Source organism: Phyllobates terribilis, unplaced genomic scaffold (genome assembly GCF_046119375.1).
Source record: "Phyllobates terribilis strain yellow unplaced genomic scaffold, ASM4611937v1 Scaffold_1__5_contigs__length_1240528914, whole genome shotgun sequence".
Taxonomy (NCBI): Eukaryota; Metazoa; Chordata; class Amphibia; order Anura; family Dendrobatidae; genus Phyllobates; species Phyllobates terribilis.
In genome coordinates, this window is record NW_027362761.1 from 243,492,717 (window position 1) to 243,518,756 (window position 26,040).

Below are 26,040 nucleotides of genomic sequence, written 5' to 3' on the forward strand. Positions count from 1 at the left end.
TGATTTGCCGGGGTCTGGCAAGTGAGCACTTCAGGCCGGTGGCCGCCACCACACCCAACACCAATAACAGCTGATCGGTGGGAGTGCCGGGTGCTGCACCTCGGCCGATCAGACATTAATGACCTATCTTGAGGACAGATCATCAATGTAAAATCAGTGGACAACAGTTTAATGCATCCATTAAACACTTAAGAACTTACTTGGCTGAACAGTTAATCTGGTCCCCGCTCCAAATATCAGCTTGTCGCTTCCTCCATAAGCACAGTGCTACATGGAGCTACAAGAACATGTCTGCTGATGTTCTAGGTCTTAGTCAAGTCAATTTATGGCCAGCTGGCGATGGCTCTATATATATACAGTTATATGAAAAAGTTTGGGCACCCCTATTAATCTTAAGCTTAATGTTTTCTTAAAATTGGTGTTTTTGCAACAGCTATTTCAGTTTGATATATGTAATAACTGTTGGACACAGTAATGTTTCTGCCTTGAAATGAGGTTTATTGTACTAACAGAAAATGTGCAATCTGCATTCAAACAAAATTTGACAGGTGCATAAGTATGGGCACCCTTATCATTTTCTTGTTTTAAATATTCCTACCTACTTTTTACTGACTTACTAAAGCACTTTTTTTGGTTTTGTAACCTCATTGAGCTTTGAACTTCATAGCCAGGTGTATGCAATCATGAGAAAAGCTACTTAAAGTGGCCACTTGCAAGTTGTTCTCCTGTTTGAATCTCCTCTGAAGAGTGGCATCATGGGCTCCTCAAAACAACTGTCAAATGATCTGAAAACAAAGATTATTCAACATAGTTGTTCAGGGGAAGGATACAAAAAGCTGTCTCAGTGATTTAACCTGTCAGTTTCCACTGTGAGGAACATAGTAAGGAAATGGAAGAACACAGGGAAAGTTCTTGTTAAGGCCAGAAGTGGCAGGCCAAGAAAAACATCAGAAAGGCAGAGAAGAAGAATGGTGAGATCAGTCAAGGACAATCCTCAGACCACCTCCAGAGAGCTGCAGCATCAACTTGCTGCAGATGGTGTCACTGTGCATCGGTCAACTATACAATGCACTTTGCACAAGGAGAGGCTGTATGGGAGAGTGATGCGAAAGAAGCCGTTTCTGCAAGCACGCCACAAACAGAGTCGGCTGAGGTATGCAAAAGCACATTTGGAGAAGCCAATTTCTTTTTGGAAGAAGGTCCTGTGGACTGATGAAACCAAGATTGAGTTGTTTGGTCATACAAAAAGGCGTTATGCATGGCGGCAAAAAAACACAGCATTCCAAGAAAAACACTTGCTACCCACAGTAAAATTTGGTGGAGGTTCCATCATGCTTTGGGGCTGTGTGGCCAATGCCGGCACCGGGAATCTTGTTAAAGTTGAGGGATGCATGGATTCCACTCAGTATCAGCAGATTCTTGACAATAATGTTCAAGAAGCAGTGATAAAGTTGAAGTTATGCAGGGGATGGATCTTTCAGCAAGACAATGATCCAAAACACTGCTCCAAATCTACTCAGGCATTCATGAAGAGGAACAATTACAATGTTCTGGAATGGCCATCCCAGTCCCCAGACCTGAATATCATTGAACATCTGTGGGATCATTTGAAGAGGGCTGTCCATGCTCGGCGACCATCAAACTTAACTGAACTGGAATTGTTTTGTAAAGAGGAATGGTCAAAGATACCTTCATCCAGGAACTCATTAAAAGCTACAGGAAGCGACTAGAGGCTGTTATTTTTGCAAAAGGAAGATCTACTAAATATTAATGTCACTTTTCTGGTGAGGTGCCCATACTTATGCACCTGTCAAATTTTGTTTGAATGCAGATTGCACATTTTCTGTTAGTACAATAAACCTCATTTCAAGGCAGAAACATTACTGTGTCCAACAGTTATTACATATATCAAACTGAAATAGCTGTTGCAAAAACACCAATTTTTATAAAACATTAAGCTTAAGATTAATAGGGGTGCCCAAACTTTTTCATATAACTGTATATATATAACGATTGGAATTGAATCTTCATCAATTCACATTGATTAACTTTGAGCAATATAACAGGTAAAAGAAGTTTCTATACAATCCACCACAAGTTTTTATTGAAACATAATTTCATTTGTATTACAATAATTTGTATTACTATTATTCAGGACTCCTACTATATGTAAAATAATATAATAAAAATTCAATTAGGTCAATGGGGTTAATGAAAAAGTGGGATGGATTATATGGAAACCTCTTTTACCCTATTACATTGCTCAAAGTTAGTCACTGTGAATTGCTGAAGAATAAATCACAATCATAAACACTTTATATATATACATTGCATATATATATATATATATATATATATATATATATATATACATACACACACATACACTATCACTGTATTATGTAAAATATTGAATTTACAATTGACATAATTGACATGTACTGTGGCCTCCCTAATGCAGTAAACTAAATTAATAAATTGTTAGGATTAATTAGAAAACTTACTTGGTCGCACATCGAGTTTGGTCCCTTTTCCAAATATCAGTTTACTGAAGCCAGTATTATAACACTGTGCTCAATGCCATTACATAAAAGCTAAGGGAAGGCGCCCATTACACAGGAGCTCACTGCAATGAGCTCCACGGACAGTAATGTCAAGTACAGCACAATGAGAATGCTAGCCACTTAACATATATATTCTATCTGTATTTCTTTAATTTTTCTGTCCATCTTTATAGAAACTATATCATTGGCAGAACGTAATCTCATTGTTTTATTAACTTGGGATTGTAATGTTAGAAAAATGATATTTTCCAGAATGAAATTCATTCTTATTTTAACACATTCATGCATTATTATACTTTTATCTTTTTAGTTTAAGTAACTGATAAGATAACATGTCCTGGCTTCCTCATGCATTAATAGTATTCTATCTTTCCTTCACGGCCATATACAATAACCCATACGTGTAATAATCACTATCACAAAGAGTGTGAGAAACCTAAATCCCTGTATTCTGACCGGTGCCGTCCATCATCTGTACATGACATATGGGAATATTATTAGCATTCAACGCTGAACCTCAGAGCAACTGCTAACAGTGATATTGTGGGGAGTGAATGCATTCTACAGTCTTATGCCATGTTATGACAATACTATTATGCTATCACTCGTCTTCCCTGTAAAACTTTACATCTTAATCAGTCCATTATGGGTCCTATAAGAAAACACATGAACAGCATGTAATTTATGTACTTACTTGGCGTAACTGTTAGTCTTGTCCCACTTCCAAAAATGACTTTGACATTATTGTTACACAGTGTTTTATGTCATAGCAAAAAGCTGTGATCGTACGCAGGATATAGTGAAAGGCATAACTAGTGCCAGGTACTATCTGTATAACCTTAGTATTTATTATGTCCACACATAACCATATGGACATAATAATGTTTTTATATAACCTCAAATATCAAATTACCCAGACATGTGTATTACATGGCTATAAATCTGTTATTTGTGATCTTACACATTCATTTTTGTTAAACTAGATACAATATAGATAGATAGATAGATAGATAGATAGATAGATATGGGATAGATAGATAGATAGATATGGGATAGATAGATAGATAGATGGATAGATGGATAGATAGATAGATAATCAAAAAAATAGAGGCAGCACTCAATCGTGGAGTCAAAAAATAGTTACTTTAACAGCCCATGTGGCTGTGGCAACGTTTCGGTCTCAAGCTGGAGACCAAAATGTTGCCACAGCCACATGTGCTATTAAACTAACTATTTCTTGACTCCACTATTGAGTGCTGCCTCTATTTTTTGGATGTTTCAAGGTTTGGTATATACCTGGGGGGCTCTTGCACCTGAATATATTTTTTTGTGCTGCTTTTGGACTTTTTTCTATCTAGATAGATAGATAGTTATGAGATAGATAGATATGGGATAGATAGATCTATGAATAGATAGATATATATGGGATAGATAGATAGATAAATAAATATATGGATAGATAGATATGAGATAGATAGATATGAGATAGATAGATAGATATGGGATAGATAGATCTATGAATAGATAGATATATATGGGATAGATAGATAAATAGATATATGGATAGATAGATATGAGATAGATAGATAGATAGATAGATAGATATGAGATAGATAGATAGATAGATAGATAGATAGATAGATAGATAGATAGAAGTCTCATGTCCACTAGAAACTGCAGCATACATTGACTTGCTGGTGACGGAAAATCCATAGCAGAACTTAATTTATGCTCCTGATTTACTTCTTAGGCCATGGCCCCACTATCAGTATTTGGCCATGGCCCCACTATCAGTATTTGGCCATGGCCCCACTATCAGTATTTGGCCATGGCCCCACTATCAGTATTTGGTCAGTATTCGGTCAGTATTTTTCTCAGGAGTGGGAGACGAAGCCAGGGTAGGAACAATCAGAGAAAAGGTATAATAGAAACAAGTCACCAATTCTGCATCTATCACCCACTCCTGGTTTTGGCTCCCACTCCTGAGAAAAAATACTAACCAAATACTGACAGTGGGGCTTTGGCTTTATTCTGAAGATGTCATTCCGTCAAATCTAAGAGAACTTGAATGGAAGATTTACTGCGTATCTAACTTATATGTATCCTTAATAGAAAACTGTTTTGACCTGACCTTTCATGGGCCTCATATATAGCTCAATATATCACATACTACACTAGGCAACATTATTAATATTTTATTCTAATATCTAAATAAATCTTATTATGTTTTCATATGTATATAGATACAGGTAGATATAGATAGATGGAATTACTGTACATGGAAAGAAAGAACGAGAGAGAGAGAGAAAGGATAGAAGAAAGAAAAAGAAAGAAAGAAAGAAAAAGAAAGAATGGAGAAAATGAAGCAGCAGAAACTAGTAAAAATATAAATTTGGTGCCAATCCATAGGTTGTAACCCAGCAACCTATAAATTATGGAAATCCAAAATATCGAAAAGCAGGCAACACTTGATGCTAAGTTCCAAAGACAAAATGAATATTTGATGGCCAATGTGAACAGCGTTTCAGCTCAACTGATAACTGGCAGCTTGACAAAGGCTCATTTGAAGTAGAGTTAGCATCGGTTAATAACCTCGACTCTAAAGGAGCATTTATACTTTCATTTGGGTGGTTATTTGTAAGAAGTGGCACTGTATATATGGTTTGTGTGCCATTGGCCCGTCATGGACATCCCACTGTCATACGGTTTATACACAAAATATTACTGAAGAAATATCTTAAATATCTTACGTGGTAGAACATATAATCTGGTTCCTTGCCCGAAGATGAGCTTGTAGTTGTTAGTAGTACACATCGCTTCACCTCTTAACATAAACCCATCATTGCCCCAGATCACGTTCATGAGTAGTGTGTACTGAGGTGCCATTGACTCCACACACAGTATACACTTCTTATAAACCTGTGGTGACTGTAAAGAGATCAATGGACTATTGTATGCTTCAGAAATAGTTCTCTAACATATCTCTAATGGACATCTATTAATAAAATGAATATTCCAGGGGTCTGCATTTATCACCTATCTATGAGATTTGAGAAGGACCAACAACTGTGTCCCTCATCCTAAAAAAAAAGGCACATATATCAAGTGGACATGTGATACCTTCCAAGGATGGGATACTTCTTTAATTTAAATATACCATAGCGTCATCTCTCCTTTCAGGTGGTGGTCTACTACTATGATATGACCCTTTACAGTTATCTTTCTAACTCCATCAAATACAACATTATTAGCTCATATATTAGGAAACATGGACTGATTAAGTCTAATTCAGCACAAGGAGATAATGTTAATAATGTGCAGTATATATTACGTAGATTGTGAACCACATTCAGTCCACATTTTCTAGATTTTGAATAATGAAATGATCTTTCACCAACATTATCTTGAAGAGATTTTGGATAATTTCCTAATTTCCATATAAAACATCTGCAATATTAATGAAACCTTCAATGTTTTTACTTACTTGGAAAAACATTCAGTTTAGTTCCACCACCAAATGTTAGCTTGTTATACCCCGTAGAAGCACAGTGTTATCTCATCATTCAAAAACACTATTACCTTATCTGCTAAGGCCAAAAGCAGTGTCTGTGAATGTGAATAAATCCAGTGTCCAAGGTTTAAAAATCACAATCCAATGATGGAATGAATGTGTTCTGGACATTGTAGATTCTTAACTAGAACCAGAACCACTCAAATCATGACACACTTAGGTTGGGTTAACAGATTATATTTGAGGATTGCTTATCATGCCCGATATGACATTTTGGGAAGGTTGTACCTGTCCAAGGATTTTGCCTCCTTCTGGCCAGGGGCCCAGAGGCATTGGCCTTATATTTAAGGGTTTGTACCAAGTTGGTAAGTTATTTTCTAACCTATGGAGAACTTACAGATTGCTGTAGCTCACACTTCTCCAGAGAATTGGGCTTTGCCAAATCCAATCCTAATGAATCATCGGTCAAGCACTTGCGCCACTTCTCCATTCACTATCTAGGAGACTGCCATAGGTAACCAAGTACACCTGTCAGATATGTCTGGCTGTCGCATGGTCAAGGATTAGAGAAGTGGTGCAAGTGGTCTCAGGATCTGTGAGGGTGCTAGCTGTTGGACTCCCAGTGATCAGCAAGTTATCAACAATCCTATAATAAGATTTGAACTTGGTATAAACCATTTAAGTGGTATTCCTAATCATTCATGGTGGAAATTAAGTGAAGCATTCATGTAAATGTACAAAGTAATCAGCACAATACACATGGTTAAAAAATTGGACTGATAACATGCATCAATCATCATTGTCAAGTTGACACAAAGCTGAGGAGAAAAGATCTATGGAAAGGTTTGGAAAACTTACTTGGCATGACATAAAGTTTGGTTCCCCTTCCAAATGTAAGTTTATTGTATCCTGCACAGTAATCAAAAGCTTACCAAAAACTATAGAAAGTCAGTGCAGATATCACAGAACACAAAGATTCACTTTCGGGGTCCATCATAACTGGCACCCTGGTACATTCACAATACCCATACATCTGCGTCAGAAACGTCAAATCTAAAGACTGAGGAGATAAATTACTCTACTCTGGTCTGCATTGGCGAGTGTATAAATAAATTAGCTTTGGATGTTTAATGATACGTACGTGGAGTTACAGTGAGTCGTGCTCCTGCGCCAAAGATCAGCTTATTTGTATTTCCTAGACACAGTGACACAAAACCTTACAATAAAGAGATCGGTGGGGTCTACACTCATCATACGATGGGGCCTACACTCATCATAGAGATGTTCTGTGTGTCTGCAGGCAGACACTGATATTTCTTGTATATTATATTATTTGTATAAAATAATATCCTTTTACCATCTACTAGCATACAGGAATATACTTTCTGCAGATAGTTACTACTGGTGTTAGTGATGAGGTACCTGTCATTTTTGGGGGGTCGTTTATGATATTTGCATGACCAGAACTGTGTAAAAATCTGCTAGAAGGATATAATATGTGTCTTACATATGAACATAAACTCATCATGCTGAGAACTCTGTTTATGTATATATATATCATATATATACACTTACATTATTTTTTTATATATATATATATATATATATATATATATATATATTTATGTGTGTATATATATTATACACTCACAAGGTTTTCAGTTATCAACACGATACACATCCCTGGTTACTACAAAAATACAACCTGCGGACTGCAGACACCAACATGCTTTCACTACTATTATTGCTTCGTGACTAGTTATAGTGATTCATTCTAAACACTGTAATCTTGTTGGAAAAATCTTAACATTTAAGAGTCCTCAGAATTGTAATATTTTTCTATCTACTGGCTAATATGGTACAAAGATATATTTTTCCTGTATAATCTTATAGGCAAATTATATATTATTGTGTACACAGTTTATATATTACATCTAGAAAATAAAAAATGGCAGCAATCCACATCATTTCAAAAAAGTAAAAAAGATTTTGAGCTTATTCCAAGCCCATGTACACAATGGTTCAGCACTGGCTGGTTTCCAGAGCGGACAGATTGTGTATATGGGCTCTATCTATCTATCAAACTTTCCTAGAAATATGCACACAAAGATTGATATTAATAAGCTGTTCTACTCTAACAGAAACCTATTTGATAAAAAGGGAATAATGAGCCATGAGACAAATTGGGAGAATTTATCTTGAGATGACCTGTAGATGTCGGTTTTGCTTGTGGCAGCTTTGCCGTTATTTTTGCCAAATGTATCTAAATGTCACCTGATGTTGGATAAATGTGGCACATCTTTACACGTAACGCTTCTATCTATTGATGTTTTTGCACTTTTTATGCTCCCACTGGAGTGAGAACTGTGACCTTACACTTTATAAATCTGGTTACACCTAATTGTACAGATAATTAATGCATACTTACAAAACTTGAGGTTTTTTTACAGCAAAAATTTTTTAAAATGCTGTAAGAAATTCACCGCCTGTATTTACCATCACAGTCTACCAGCAATAATCTTACAAGAATCACTCAGAGCCACTTACTTGGTGACACAATGACCTTCGTCCCTGTCCCGAATATCAGTTTTTTGGTGCCAGACATAGTCACAGTGCTCAGCATCATTACAAAAAGTGTCACCCTTGTCCCTCCACCGCACTCCTCCTCCTTAGCACAGTGTCCTCTATAGCAATTATTCATCTTACCACTATTATAAAGAGCCATTACTGTTCCATATTACCAGGGTTGTCTATCCATCCATCCATCCATCCGTATATCTGTCTATCTACCTCTATATCTATCAATCAAAAAATGTGAATATAAAACCATATCTGATTATGTGCTACCTAGATATCGGAGAAGCAAAAACTTTCTCTTCTAAATATTATATTCTTTCTTACACTTCTTCCATATCTGAGTCACATGAAAGGTCAGTGAACTAAACCACAATATCTCTTTGTCAGAAAACAAAGACATTTTAAGCTGCACATTGCTGTTTACCTGACATTTAGATGTTGATATAAGACTCAGAACAAAGAGATAGATCTACTGCTGCATAGGTAACATGTTACCCACATACTGTATAATAGATAAAATTACACTTAGGTTGTTTCTGTTATTATTCCCTGGCTCACCAGAGGCTCATGACATCCAGTCTAATGTCACCGTGCAATCATTCATGTAATACACAAATTGTTTCGAATGTAAATCGCTCTATCATCATTTTCTACAGCAATAAGTAATCTACTATTCAGAATTGCTAAATTGTTAATGAAATATTAGCACTTACTGAGTACGACAGATACAAGAGTTCCTGAGCCGAATGTGAGCTTATACCCACTGCCAGTACCCACAGTGATATTCTGGTGAGCAAAAACTGTATATACTGTCTATCTATCTATCTATCTATCTATCTATCTATCTATCTATCTATCTATCTATCTATCTATCCATCCATCTACCGTATATATCTACTAATTCCATATCTATCTATTATCTATATCTAGCTATCACATGTCTATCTCATATCTATATATCAATCAATCTATCTCTCATATCTATCTATCTATCCATCTATCACATATCTATCTATCTATCACATATCTATCTATACGTCTATCTATTATCTATCTATCTATCTATTGTATATATCTACTAATCCCATATCTATCTATATCTAGCTATCACATGTCTATCTCATATCTATCTATCTATATATCAATCTATCTCATATCTATATATCAATCTATCTATCTATGTATTTTAAAATAGAGTGGAACAGCACCAGTAATACACAAAATACACAAATGGGTGCAAATCCTCCCAGACAATGATTTCGTTGTCATATAATAGATATTCCAAAAGAAAAGCAGTCAGCACTCCAATAATTCTGAAAAAAGTGAGGACATCTGATGGGCTAATAAAGTCCTCACTTTTTCAGAATTATTGGAGTGCTGCCTGTTTTTCTTTTGGAATATCTGTCTATGTATCTATTATCTATCTATACCTGAGGAGAATGGCAAAATATAAATATACATACATTATATCTTTTTTTCCCGGATATAAACAGTATATCTCAGAAAAATATCAAAAAGTTAAATTAGAAACCTTGGTCATATCTTTTTTAAAATATTTTAAAAGCTCTGTCTTTGTCCAATGTTATTTCTTAAATAAATGTCTTTCTCATTTCATAAAAAAGTTAACGGAGTTAAGAACTTACTAGGAATCACCGTCACTTGTGTCCCTGATCCAAAGATGTATTTGTTGTAGTTATTATCACAGTAAAAAGAACCTCAGCAAAAACCTACAACTGCCAAAAGTATGTGGGTCGCCCATACTACTAGAGAAGAACAATCTCCGAGTATATCTGTACATACTCAAACTCTACATCTATCTATTTGTGTATCTATCTATCTATCTATCTATCTATCCATATATCTATAAATCCATCCATCCATCCATCTATCTATTATCTATCTATCCATATATCTATCCATCTATCTATCTATCTATCTATCTATCTATCTATCTATCTATCTATTATCTATCCATATATCTATCTATCCATCTATCTATCTATTATCTATCTATCATCTATCTATCCATATATCTATCTCTCCATATATGTATTATCTGTCTATCTATCTATCTGTATATCTGTATATCTATTTATCTATCCATATATCTATTATCTATCTATCTATCTATCCATATATATATCCATATATCTATTATCTATCTATCTATATATCTATTATCTATTATCTATCTATGTATTTATCCATATATCTATTATCTATCTATCTATCCATATATCTATTATCTATCTATATATCTATTATCTGTCTATCTGTATATCTGTGTATCTATCTATCAATATATCTATTATCTATCTATATATCTATTATCTGTCTATCTGTATATCTGTGTATCTATCTATCAATATATCTATTATCTATCTATCTATCTATCTATCTATCTATCTATCTATATATTTTATGAAATGATTATGTTTTTCTACTCTAATATAACCCTATTTGGCACAATATTGATCCTTAAGACAAATTTGTATTTATTTTGAGAGAAATTGTTGAGATTAATTTGCTGGTGGCAGTTTTGTGGCTATTGTTCCCACTTTTTATTCCACTCTCTAATGAAGTGAGAATTGTGACCTTTGCAAAAATTCACATTTCATAGATCTGGCATAAACCTATTTGCATACTCAATCACACAAACTTTTACAACTAATTTTTGAAAGTGACGAGAGTTTCATAAATAGCAAAAAGTCACACATTTTTACTTAAAAACAATGGTCAACAAAATTTTCGAATTTTTAATGGCAGAAAACCGGCACAAGTTAATTATTAAATCTCTCATTTGTATTTATTATTACAGTTTACCATTAATAATCCTACAATAAATAGATCCACTTACTTGGTGACACAGTAACCTTTGTTCCTGTCCCAAAGATCAGTTTATTGGCACCAGACATAGTCACAGTGCTCAGCGTCATTACAAAAAGCATCACCCTTGTCACTCAGTCACTCCTCCATAGTACAGTGTCCTCTCTAGCCTATACACATCTTACTGCTATTATAAAAAGCCAAGTATTTCTTATTGCTAGAGTTGTCATTGATCTCAGCACATGTAGTCATTATTTTTATATTTAATGGAAGATTTTCATGCTACGTTTAGATATATTAGCAGAAAAAAAACTTACTGAGAGTAACATAAAGCCGGGTTCCTCCTCCGAATATCAGCTTTCCCCAGCTACCTGAAGTTGCACACTAGCTAACAGCTTTACAATATCTTTCACTCAACTCTCTTTCATAAACGGAAGATTTCTTTCATCGAAGTACATGAGATATTCACAAACATTGTAATATACAGCGGGTGAAATTAGTATGGAACACGTCACCTATGTTCTAAGTAAATATATTTCTAAAGGTGCTATTGGCATGAAATTCTCACCAGATGTCGGTAACCCATCCAATCCACACAGGCAAATACATCAAACCATTGATGTCCATAAATTAAGTTATGTGTAATCATGAGAAATGACACAGGGAAAAAGTATTGAACATATGAAGCAAGAGAGATGCAAAAAGCCATGGGAAGTCATGACACCAGCTAAAATCTATCAGTAATCAGAAAGCAATATTGCCACTTAGTGAAAAATAATATCAGCTAGTTCAAATAATAGCATAAAAAGGTGTCTCATTACCAATTTGCCACACAAGAAACATCTCATGATGGGTAAAACCAGTGAGCTGCCTCAATACCTTCGCAACCTTATTGTTGCAAAACATACTGATGGCATTGACAGAAGAATTTCTAAACCATTGAAGGTTCCAGTGAGCACTGATGGGGACATAATCCGTAAGTGAAAGGAACATCATTTCACCATAAACCGTCCACGACCTGGTGCTCCAAGAATCAAGGACCACATGTGGAGAGCTACAGAAAAACCTGAAATCAGCAGGTACAATTGTTTCAAAGAAAACTATAAGTAATGCACTCAACCTCCATGGCCTGTATGCATGCTAACCACGCAAGGCTCCATTGATAAACAAAAAGCATCTTCAAGCGCGTTTAAAGTTTGCTCAACAACATTTAGACAAGCCTGTGAAATACTGGGATTATATAGCGTGTTCAGATGAGACCAAAAATGATCTGGATGCTATAATACACACCATTTGAAAGCACCGTACCAAAAGTAAAATCTGGAGGTGGAAACTTCATGGCGTAGGGCTGTTTTTCAGCATACGGCACTGGCAAACTTGATATTATTGAAGTGAATTATGAATGGACAAATGTAGTGAGACATTCTTGATAAAAATCTGCTGCTATCTACCAGGATGATGAAGATGAAATGAGGGTGGACACTTCAGCAAAACAATGATCCCAAACACACAGCGAAGGAAACTCTCTAATGGTTTCAGAGAAAGTAAATAAAGGTGCTAGCATGACGCAGCCAATCACCTGACCTGAATGCAATAGAGAATTTATGGAAGGAACTAAAGCTCAGCGTTCATAGAAGGAGCCAATGGAACCTTCAGGATGTGAAGAGTGTTTGCGTGGAAGAATGGGCCAAAATCACACCAGAGCAATGCATGTGACTAGTTTCTCCATACAGGAGGCATCTTGAAGCTGTCATCACCAACAAAGGCTTTTGTACAAAGTTTTAAATAAATTTCAGTAAGCGTGAGCAATACTTTTTCTCTGTATCATCTCTCATTATTACACATAACTTAATTTATGGACATCTATGGTTTGATTTCTTTGCCTCTGTTGATTGGATGGGTTCTTACCGACATGTGGTGAGAATTTCATGTCAATAGCACCTTTAGAAATTTATTTACATAGAAAATTGGTGATGTGTTCAATATTTATTTCACCCGCTGTATATCCCATTGTATATGGCGCTAGATGTTTTTACCCTGTCTGTGGAATACATTGGAGTGGGTTATTAATGTATTTATGCAATAACAATAAAGTCCCTGATTATTATTTGTATGTTTTGTTAGAAAAAGTAGAAGTAGCTGTATACTTCAGAGAGCACAGAATTTAAGGAAATTCTTCTACTTTTTTATGTTTTATTAAATGGTGGAAACCCACATATAACATAGCTCTGTCTGTGGTTGCCAGACAGCTCTAAAAATGGATACCTAGGACAGGCTTAGTACTAGCTACTACATTTATCATATCCCAGGAGTTGCCCTGACCTTCATCCTTTAAACCTTGTACAGTGATCTGGACATACGCATTGAGCCCTGGGTTGGGGCCATGACGTAGGCTGCTGGCCGGTGGTACAGGCTTGCAGGAGTGGTCAGGTCACTGGATCAGAACATGAAGTGCACACAAAGTACAAAATCAGAATACTGAAGAACAGTCAGTAAATGGGCCGAGGTCAGAACAAAAAACTGACTTCACAGGAGCTGAGATGGAGAAGCAAACCAGGGCAATAACTAACTTCATCTGTCAGCTACAAGTAGTAAGATGGGAGTTTTGGTAAGGTGTGGTGCTCTCCAAATGCCTGAAGAGAGAAGCTAATTATTCTTGCTAACAGACTGGATCAGACTATAGGTTCCAGCAACTCTAGTCTCAGTGACTGGGCAGAGACAGCACCAACTATAGTTTCTGGACCTGACATCTCCTCCATCACCATTACCACCTACAGAATGAATATTGCGGCACCTGGTGACACACGCAAACAGCGCAGATGCAGGTCCAGGAGGAGATGTGACACTACACTAGTATTTTACAGTTGTGACTAATTCTTAACAAAATAAATGACATTTTAATGTCTGATTTCTGGTAACACATAAGCAGTACAATTCTTGCAGTTATACTTACTCTGAGTCACTAGTAGCTTAGTCCCGCTGCCAAATGTCAGCCTGTAGCCCCCACTACCAGTAAGCACAGTGCTTCAAGGCTTGTCAAATAGCTATGTATGTGAGACGTACAGTATAGGGACATGGCAGGGAACACACCGAGGGGATCTCAGCTAGTGAAGTCCAGAATATTATCTAGGAGTGGACCTTTACCTTATAAATTCTGATAATACCATTATAAAACTGGTGTCAGATATCTAGAAGATCCTTTATTGGGATTTTTATATTCTCTACCACAAAATAGCATCAGAAGAAGTAAATGAAAGCATGTGTCTAATAATTTAGTCACGGAATAAACGACTATTGATAGAAATGTCCTTTTTAGGATTCTAGACCATATAAATCTGACATTTGCTGACTCTAGGATGTTACCATTAAATCAATGCCATATAGACAGCACTGCGGATATGAAACGTGCAACTAGAACAGGTAATTAATGAGTATACCGGGCTCCAAGTATTGCAAATACAGTATACAAAGCTCTTCAAAGGGGTTTTCAGCTTGCCTAAAACTTACTATATAGTACAATTTCTTTTAATGTTCTACTGACATTTGATTTTCGAGATCTATATTTGCTGTAATTAAATAAAAACAAGTTTGCTTTCATCCAAAGATTAAAATCTGATGACGGCACTCAGTAAGTAACAACCTAATCGGGTTTAAGCCTAATCAGCAAAGAAAACGGTAAAATGTATCAATGGATTAAGCCTTTGTATTTACCATCAGAATCTACCAATAGTAATCTTACAAGAAACAGTCAGATCCACTTACTTGGTGACACAATGACCTTCGTCCCTGGGCCGAATTTCAGCTTATCGACACCAGACGTAGTCACAGTACTCAGCGTCATTACAAAAAGTATCACCCTTGTCCTTCCGCCGCACTCCTCCATAGTACAGTGTCCTCTCTAGCAGTAATCCATATTGCCACTATTATAAAGAGCCAGGAATTGCTATTTTTATTACTAGAGTTGTCACTAATCTCAGTCCATACATTCATTACTTTTAGATTCAATGGAAGCTTTCCATACTACATTATAATATGTTTATAGAAAAAAAACTTACTGGGACAACCATAAAGCTGGGGTCCTCCTCCGAATCTCACCGGAGGGTACACAGTAACTCACAGCCTTATTATATATTTCTCTTAACTCTGCCATAACTGGGAGATTTCCTTCACCAAAGTACATGAGCTTGTCATATATATATCCCATTGTACATAGCTATGTTTTACCCTGTGTATGGGACACACTGGGGTGGGTGCATTAATAGTAAAGTCCCTGATTATTCCCTCCAACTTTTGTTGGATAAAGCAGAATGGCAGTACTTCAGAGAGCACAGAATTTGAAGAAATTCTGCCACTTTTTTTTACTATACTAAATGTTAGAAACCAAAACTAGATTTTTTTTTTACTTTGGTTAAATTCATCAAGAGGCCATATAAGTCTGGTCTATGCGTCACAGTGACAAGACGCTGGCACATGGCTCATTTGATCCTGCAACATTGATAACTCTCAAATATTTTGTTCTGTGTATTATTACTATACTTTTGGGAACTATTTCACAGTTGTGGCTAATTCCTAATAAAAATAATTGATATGTTTTAATTTCTGATTTCTGTTATTATTACATAAACAGTACAATTCTTGCAGTTATACTTACTCGGAGTCACTAGTAACTTAGTCCCACTGCCAAATGTCAGTTTGTAGGTACCAGTAGTAAGCACAGTGCTTCAAGGCTTGTCAAATAGCTATGTATGTGAGACGTACAGTATAGGGACACGTAAGGAAACACACTGAGGGAATTCCAGTGGAAATGAAGCTACCGAAAGAGAGGACCATTACCTTCTGAGTTATGATAATCCTATTTTAGGACCGAAGTCAGATATCTGGTACATCCATTATTGGGATAGTTATATTTTCAACCACAGAAGTAAATGATAACACATTTCTCATAACTTATTCAAGGAATGTCTATGTCTATTGATAGAATTGTTTTTTGTAGGATTCTATATGATATATATGACATTTGCTAAGAAATAATTTTTAGACTCAAGAGTGTCACTATTCAACCCTTTCCTTATAGAGAGCACTATAGACAAATATAAAACGTGGCTACAATTAAAATAGGTAAATAGTCTCCATACCCTGGGTGCAGGTGCTGCAAATATGCAAAGCAGTTTTTTTAGTTTCTAAATAAATAAAGTTTACTTATTGTACAGTACAATAAAGAGTTCTGCAACTGTCTAAAAATAATTCATATTTTATGTCAGTGTCTAAAAACAATTCTGTTGTCATCCAAAAATTGAAACCTGATGTCAGTACACACATGGTAAAGCTTATTTTTTGGCAAATACTGAGATGTATTACTGACATGGTGAAATATTATATGATGGGTTGGTAATAGTATTTTGTGATGAAGGTTATATGGCCTTAGGGTAAAGGTTTAATGATCATTCACTACCTGTATTTCCGTTTTCTATGATGGGCAGATGTTATATTGCACAATCTAGAGAAATGGAGCGATCATAGGCAATAAAGTGATGACTTTATATGTACATAAATACAGCTATCGCAGAGTATTACCCAATGCAAAACTAGTGAAAAATGTCTTCTCTCAAAAATATCGATATATTGATCTATCTGCCTCATTATCTATCTGTCTACAGTATCTATCTATCTATCTATCTATCTATCTATCTATCTATCTAGAGTATCTATCTATCTAGAGTATCTATCTATCTATCTATCTAGCGTAAACGCTTGGGAAACGCTTGGTAAACCTTCCCCCATGGTCTCCAATGCAATTACGCACTTTCAATGCCCATGCTGCGGATTTTTCCGCAGCGTTTATGCTGCGCTCAAAAATCCACAGCATGTCCATTAATTTTGCCGAAGCGCTGTGTTTTCGCCACCATTGACTTGCATTAGAAGAATGCATCTGAACTGGCGTAATTGGCACGTTCTACTGTGCGGATGGTACCCGGGTGTGGAAGACAGGAGACTCTCCTCCACACCCAGGTACCATTAAATGCTGTAAAAAAAAGAATAAAATAAAAAATAAAGATTATATTCACCTTCCGATGGCCCCCGGACTCCTTCTCTGTGCTTGCCGACAGATCGCGCAGGACTGAAGGACCTGCGCTGACGTCACAGTCATGTGACGGCAGGTCTTTCAGTATAGCGGCAGCCAGCACAGGAGCGCAGCAAGACAGCGCGGGTCATCAGAAGGTAAGTATAGGTTTATTTTTTTATTTTTAACCATTCTCTGGGGTCACACTATATAAATCCATGCCGTTTGCATGGATTTATATAGTGTGACCTAGTTGTCAAGCACTTTCCAAGTGATGCTAAAATCGCTTGGAAAGCGCTTGTCAACCCGCATGCGGAAATGCAAGTGAAGAACGCTTCACATCCGCATGTCCCTGGCAGGAAAAACGCATGTACAATCCGCATGTACAATCCGCATGCGTTTTTTCTGCCAGGGAGATGCATCGTGGGCACATAACCTAAATCCGATTTACACCTAATTATGCACTTAATACTGCATGCTTACAAAATGTGAGTTTTTTTGACAGCAGAAAACCGGTAAAATGCATGAATAAATTCACCCTATATCACCTTATATTTATCATCACAGTCTACCAATAGTAATCTTATAAGAATCGGTCAGAGTCACTTACTTGGCGACACAATGACCTTTGTCCCTGTCCCGAATTTCAGCTTAGTGACACTAGACGTAGTCACAGTGCTCAGTGTCATTACAAAAAGTGTCACCCTTGTCCCTCCGCCACACTCCTCCTCCATAGCACAGTGTCCTCTATAGCAATTATCCATCTTACCACTATTATAAAGAGCCATTACTGTTCCCTATTGCCAGGGCTGCCACTAATTTCACTATTCATTATTCACGATTATCAGAATCAATAGAAGATGTTTGTGCTACATATAGGATATTCTTACAGAAATAAACTTACTGGGAGTAACATAAAGCCGGGTTCCCCCTCCGAATGTCATCTTTCCCCTGTTACCGGAGGCTGCACAATAACTCAAGGCTTAATAATATCTTTCACTCAATTCTGCCACAACTGGAGACTTCATTCATCCAAGTACCAGAGATGCCAACTTGACTTTTTATTTTTTCTGGACAACTTATCAAAAAATCATGGACTGACAACATTTTTTATGGTTACATTGGAAAACCATAATAAATGATTCTGATTCTAAGTGATCCATGTCTACATTCCATAATTCTGATATGAGACATCAGCTGCAATCACTGTAATATGATGATAATTACAGCCAAAATAATCTGCAGACGTTTCTTCAGCTTCACAAAAATTAAGAACACCTTACATTTTTTTACGGAAATGGCAGAAAAGTCGCCTGTTTCTACAGACTGTCCAGGAATATATATATATTATAAATGTATATATATCCCAATAGAGCTTGCCTTGTACACAGCTCTATGTGATTACATTGTGTATAGGACACACTGGGGCAGGTTAATTTATTTACTCAGTAATAATAATAAAAAGTTTCTGATGATTATTTCCAACTCTTTTAGAAACATTTGGAGGAGATCAGTTCTTCAGAGTTTTGCTCAGGACAAGTGATTTGTTGAAATCCATTTTTTTCTATGAATAGTGGTAAAAAACCAACACCGGGGCTGACCTGCATTTCTTTTCTACCTTTGTCAAATTCATCAGTAGGACATAACTTTCATATGGTGCTGAAGTATTCATTTCTCTCATATATTGCATTTTTACATTATTATTACATATTTAGTATAATATAATTGTTATTATCAGACATTAAGAATAGACTTTTTAAATGTCTGATTTCTGGTAACACATAAACAGTACAATTTTTGCAGTTATACTTACTCGGAGTCACTAGTACCTTCGTCCCGCTGCCAAATGTCAGTCTGTTGCCCCCACTACCAGTAAGCACAGTGCTTCATGGCTTGTCAAATAGCTATGTATGTGAGACGTACAGTATAGGGACATGGCAGGGAACACACCGAGGGGATCTCAGCTAGTGAAGTCCAGAATATTATCTAGGAGTGGACCGTTACCTTACAAATTATGATAATCCCGTTATAAGACTGATGTCGAATATTTACCAGATCCTTTATTGGAATTTTCACATTTCCTACCACAGAATGGCATTAACACATGTAAAAGCACGTTTCTCATCATTTAGTCAATGAATAAACAACTATTGATAGAATTGTTCTTTTTAGGATTCTAGACCATATAAATATGACATTTGTTAATAAACTATTTTTTAGACTCAAGGTCGTCACGATCAAATCAATGCCATATAGACAGGACTGTAGATGAATGTAAAACGTGCCGACAGCTAGAACAGGTGAAGAGCGACCATACACTTGGTCCAAATATTACACATATACAAAGCTCTTCAAAGGGTATTTTAGTTTGTTTTTTTTGCCTAAAATGTACTTATTTTTTTTCTTTTTAATAACGTTATCTCAGCTCCTCATAATTTACAAGATCTAAATTTGATGTCAGTCAATAAAAATAATTCTGTTTTCATTGACAGGTGAAAACCTGGTGACAGTACCCGTCTGTAAAAATATATAAATCTATATTTATAAATTTATCTAATGGCTCTAGATTACTTAGTCTGATCAGTTTTCATTGTTATTCTGCTTTGGATTGGAATAGAGAATCCACATTTTAATGAACGTTTATAAAATCCTGTTTGGCACAGATTGATGCGCTACCAATATGGTGAATTATTATATGTTGGGGTAATAGTATTTTATGATGAATGATATATGGCTTTATGCTAAAGGTCTAAAGATCGTACAATATCTGCAATTCTGTGTCTATGATAGGCAGGGGTTATTAATTCATAATCTAGAGAAACAGAGTGATCATAGGCAATAACCTCAAAACGTTAAATATACTATATATATATATATACACACACACAGTAAAACTGCAGTGAAAATTGTCTTCTAATTGGTTAAGCTTATTAAAAATAGTGACATATATACTGTGCATATATATATATATATATATATGTATATGTGTATGTCACTATTTTTAATAAGCATAACCAGTTAGAAGACAATTTTCAATTATTTTTAATATACATATAAAAATTGAAAAAAAATTCAATCATCTATTATTTTGACAGTATGTTTTATAATTACTTACTTGGGATCACTTCTACTTTGGTGCCCTTTCCAAATTTAAGCCTGTCATTTCCTGATGTAGCACAGTGTTCAGAAGCTTTACATAAACTCTCTAGCTCACAGATAAAGCTCACGTCTTATTTATGTCTTAAAAATCTGCTAGAAGTGTAGAATTTGTTTCCAAAGAACTGAGATCTGATTTCCTCCTTCCAAACATAAACGGATCATTTTGAAAACTCTTTGTGCAAATTCGTGTAGATACTATAACAATGCAACATTATACAGACTCCAGGCACCAACATCCTTTTACTAACACTATTACTCTAGTGATTGACTCTAAAAACTGGAATCATTATGGTCAACTTACACATTGTCTATCTATCCATCCATCCATCCATCCATCCATCCATCCATCCATCTATCCATCCATCCATCCATCCATCCATCCATCCATCCATCCATCCATCCATCCATCCATCCATCCATCCATCCATCCATCCATCTATCTATCTATCTATCTATCCATCTATCTATCTATCTATCTATCTATCTATCTATCTATCTATCTATCTATCTATCTATCTATCTATCTATCCATCTATCTATCTATCCTATTTATCTCTCATGCACATACAGGCTCGAACTGACACACAAAGGAACAGGAGAATCCTCCGGTAGACCATTGTGAAGAACTGCTAAGTAGTGCAATTACTATCTATCTATCTATCTATCTATCTATCTATCTATCTATCTATCTTTTTGACAGTATATTGTATAATAACTTACTTGGGATCACTTCTACTTTGGTGCCCTTTCCAAAGATGAGTTTGTCATATCCAGATGTAACACAGTGTTCAGAAGCTTTACAGAAACTCTGGTTTACAAGAAAATCTCACGTCTTCTTCATATCACAGTCCCTGGACTTTATAAATGTCCCTATATAGTTCAATATAGTTCTAAATCTATAACTACAACCCATGAACACAGGCCACAAATTACAGTTACACTGGAAAAAGTAACATTTTCATCAAGGATGGAGCGTCTTGGTCTGGAGGTCCTCTCCCCTCTGCACTAGTCTCATTGTTAGTTTGTTAACTGTATTTTATATCTGTATCCTTTTTGTAACCCTTTATCATGTATAGCACCATGGAATCAATGATGGTCTAAAAATAAATAATAATATATTAGTGTATAAATGCTGTTTTTCTCTACAGATGTGTAAAAATGTATTTTAGAATAACTTTAGACCTATGTGTATGCTCTACTTACTAGGCAAAACAGATACAGCCGTTCCGGTGCCGAATGTGAGCTTATTGGTAAATCCAGTAGCACACAGTGACATTTCCAGTAGCAAAAACCTCTTATCTCACTATCATGTGCAGGAAGCTTTCTATGTTGTAATGTGCTATAGCCGACTGGGTTGTACACAGGGATTAATATATAATAGACTACCTAGTGCTAAATAATAATTGTAATGGCAATGAAATACGGCTCTCTGCTAATTGCTAAAAATACACCAAAAAGTCTCTATCACCACCGACACCTTTAGGCTATGCTCCCACGATGAGTTTTTGGTGAGTTTTTTATGTTGCATATTTTTTAAAAAAATGCAAGTAACCAATATTACTTAATGGGTGCAGAAATGGTGCAGAAAATCTGCAACATCAAAAAGGCACCAAAAGGTCATCGTGGGAACATAGCCTAATAATGACCAGAGGCAAATGGATATACATGGTATGATATTATAATAGTTCTTACACTGTGGCTCCCCGGCTATTGCACAACTACAACTCTTAGCAGGCCCATGGGTAGGGGAGCGCTGCATTCATTATACAAGAGACCACTGGTAAGAAAACGCACCGGTCTATATTTTTACACCACCACTTCATCATTATATTAGAGAGTACTGTGAATGACACAATTCTCAGTTTTTTACAGCAAAAACCCAATTTGATTGCAGTATGTGAATGTACCCTGAGTGCTGGGCAAGGTCATAGTGTATGCGGCCAGTGAGCCGGACTGGAATGGTATATAGGTAGGCTCCTAGTACATATTAGTCTATATAAGTGTCACTGTATGTTTAGAGGAAAAAAAGTTGTTCTTCAGTTGTTCTGGAACTATAACTCCCAACTTCAACTTGTCCTGACAGTCACAGCTAGTTAATGGTGAGAGTTGTAGTTTGGAGCCTGTTGGACACATACAGGGTGCAGAATATACAGGAGCTTCCATCATACTATTAGACAGAACACGTGTCTATGGAGTAAGCTCTGGTTTATAGACAATAAGATCATAAATGACAGAGGATTCACACACACACATATATATATATATAAGTATGTTGGATTTTACTGCTAGAACATGGTTACACGCCAGTTTCATAGACTTACTTGGGGAAACATTGAGATTTGTTCCTTCGCCAAAGATCATCTTACGAGCATCATTATCACAGTGACTGATGTCATTACAAGAACTTATCCCAGCAGAACCATTATGGGTGTCATGTATATAATGTCTAGTAATGTATGATACATGCACATGTCACTGATAAAGGATAGGGCTAACCATTCAAGTTGAAGAATGTTAAAGGCGTTATCTAGTGTAGAAAAGTAATTTCCAACTATCCTGACAGGGTATTAGGAGAAGAGAGGCAGCTTACCAGTTGGGGATTTTGATATATTAACAAGAAAGGAGAGAAGATACAACAACATATTATGCTCTGGGGAAGGCCGTCCCTAGACACGAGGACCATTTACTATGAGTGCCGGTTGGAACTGATTTTATGGATATACTGTATATATATATATATATATATATATATGTAGATATTGTACATTATATATATATACACTGTATATATATGTAGCAAGTAACCTGGTAAAAATGTATCAGGATTAGTCAATTAATCAGTTTTCAACAAAATGTATAGCAAAAAACACCAAATTGGAGGCATTCTGCCTCCTCACATGATATCATGAGAAATTCCATGCAGATCTACAGCAGATTTTATTCCTACGATGCAATGAGTGAAATCTACATCAAAATCTGCATTTTGCGAGGCTTCAAATTTCATTATAAATCCAGTACAACGTGAATGTTAAATTAACCTTATGAAAGTGGGGGATTTTTTTTATTTCTACCTTCATTTACATTTATTATTAAATACATTTTCAGGTTGTATCTAAATCACACATACCTACTGAAAGAATAGAAAATAATACAATTTTCTAATATATTTTTTGACACCATTTCCAAGTAGATGGTGAATAAAATCTTGTTAGATACAACTGAGAAGTGAATATTTAATTGCTAATATTTTGAGAATGGCGAGGAATTCATTCATAAAGTATAATAGAAAACTGTAGGACTTCTTACTTCTAATTCTTCTACACAGCAGAGAAATGCCCAAAACGGTGTTCTAGCAAATTGTAAAAGACTATAAGGTATAAGTACTGCATGCAGTCCTATTGCTAATAATACTTACTAGGCATGACAGACAAAACTGTTCCTCCACCAAATATAAGTTTATTGGCAGCTCCAAGTCCACACAGTGACATCTCCTGCACCAAAAACTGCCTGTTCCTCTACCTCATCTCCCCTAGTAATTATTATTCACAGCATGGAATATGGACATCTTTACATGCATGGGGTAAGAGGCATAATACATGCACATATACAATATATTTAGTGGACACGGAATTTAAATGTAAAATTAAAAGTAAATTTACTCCTACATTTTAGATAATACCATGATGATAATAGCTATAAGAGTTATTATATTCCTCCACTCCCAGTCCTGGGCTGCTGATATATAATTATGATAACCAATATGTATTTGACCAAACTTAGTGAAGCTTTGGAGCAAAAAGTCGTACACCGCCGTTCCATGTACTAGAGCGCTATAGCGCAGTAATAGTATATATTCTGGGAATTTAATTATTCAGGTCATATATTGATGTCATTTTCATTGTTAATGCCATTACATAAAACACAAGTACTTACGAGGTATAACTGATACTCGGGTGCCTGATCCGAATATATACTTGGCGTTGTTATTGTCACAGTGACACGCACCATAGCAGTAACCTCCCCACAGTGTGTACCACTACAGGGTATAGTGTGCCAGTGATGCCACTCAGCTCCCATACACAGCTGTCTTATCTGGGCATCTGAAAACAAATTAAAATATTTTCTAACATCATTAGCCTGATGCTATAACAGGGCATGGACGGCTTTAGACTAAAGTCCCCCATACATATTAGACTAATGTCTACCTATATTGACAGGTTCAGACAGCGCTCTAATGGGGTCACAAGCCGACTGATGGTTGGGAGAAATCTCGATCGGACCTGTCCGATTTCAGACTGCTGATCGCTTTGTTCTCCTAGAATTAAGTCTCAGGGTTAAGCATCATTGGGCCGACAGCCACCTCATCTGTATGGGGGTCTCAAGGGCTTGTTCACAGTGTGACTTTCAGTAACAACAAATGCAAACCAATATAAGCAATGGGCCAAATTGCTTGTACAGCTTGATTTACCTTTCATCTGTCTCCTGAACACTGAATAACAAAAGCTAAAAAGTAATCAATAATGTTGCTACAACAAAGATGGCTGTATCCAGAGGAAGACATGCTCCACTAATAATTACATCTGTGAATACGGCCTCTCCATCTGTGCCTCACTGTGGGCGTCTCACTGGGGACAATTACATTCAGAGGATAAAACCACCAGTGTGGACAAGCCCCAAGACTTCGCTCACATCTGTGTCAGTAGCTCCATTCAGTGAATGTATGCAGTATATTTCTCATCAATATGGCACAAACCATGTCATCAGACTTCATATAAGTCCCTGGGTACGTGGAGCCAGCGATATCTGTCATATGACAGATCTAGCAGAACATGGCGGCTCCAAGTTATTAAGCCACAAGGCAAATATGTATAGAGCATGAAAAGACATCTTAAAGAAAACAGTAACATTGTCTTTATTTACTGTAATTAGAGCATTAAAGACAGATAGATGATAGATAATAGATAGATGATAGATAGACAAATGATAGATAAATGATAGATCATAGATCATAGATAGATAGATGATAGATAATAGATAGATGATAGATAGACAAATGATAGATAAATGATAGATCATAGATCATAGATAGATAGATGATAGATAATAGAGAGATGATAGATAATAGATAGACGATAGATAGACAAATGATAGATAAATGATAGATGATAGATCATAGATAGATAGATAGATAGATAGATAGATGATTCACTCACTTGGATTTACAGTAACTTTGGTCCCTTGCCCAAAGACAAGCTTTGCATAGTTGTTGGAGCACTGTGATTCCCCCCTTTACATAAAGCTGACCAGCACATATGGGTAGAAAAGCCTATAACTCTGTATCT

The 26,040-nt window shown here is 36.0% G+C and overlaps 1 protein-coding gene across 1 annotated transcript in view; it reads right to left on the reverse strand.

Moving 5' to 3' along the window:
• LOC141244818 (T cell receptor alpha chain MC.7.G5-like) overlaps nt 1-25,299 on the reverse strand; it is a 60,761-nt gene extending 35,462 nt beyond the window's left edge. The window contains exons 1-6 of the mRNA XM_073669060.1: nt 25,277-25,299; nt 25,167-25,187; nt 24,904-24,929; nt 24,628-24,798; nt 23,596-23,689; nt 23,020-23,144 (exon numbers count right to left, since the gene is read on the reverse strand). Coding sequence (XP_073525161.1) covers nt 23,020-23,144; nt 23,596-23,689; nt 24,628-24,798; nt 24,904-24,929; nt 25,167-25,187; nt 25,277-25,299 — 460 coding nt within the window. The remainder of the gene's footprint in view (nt 1-23,019; nt 23,145-23,595; nt 23,690-24,627; nt 24,799-24,903; nt 24,930-25,166; nt 25,188-25,276) is intronic.
• Nucleotides 25,300-26,040: the final 741 nt, after the last annotated feature.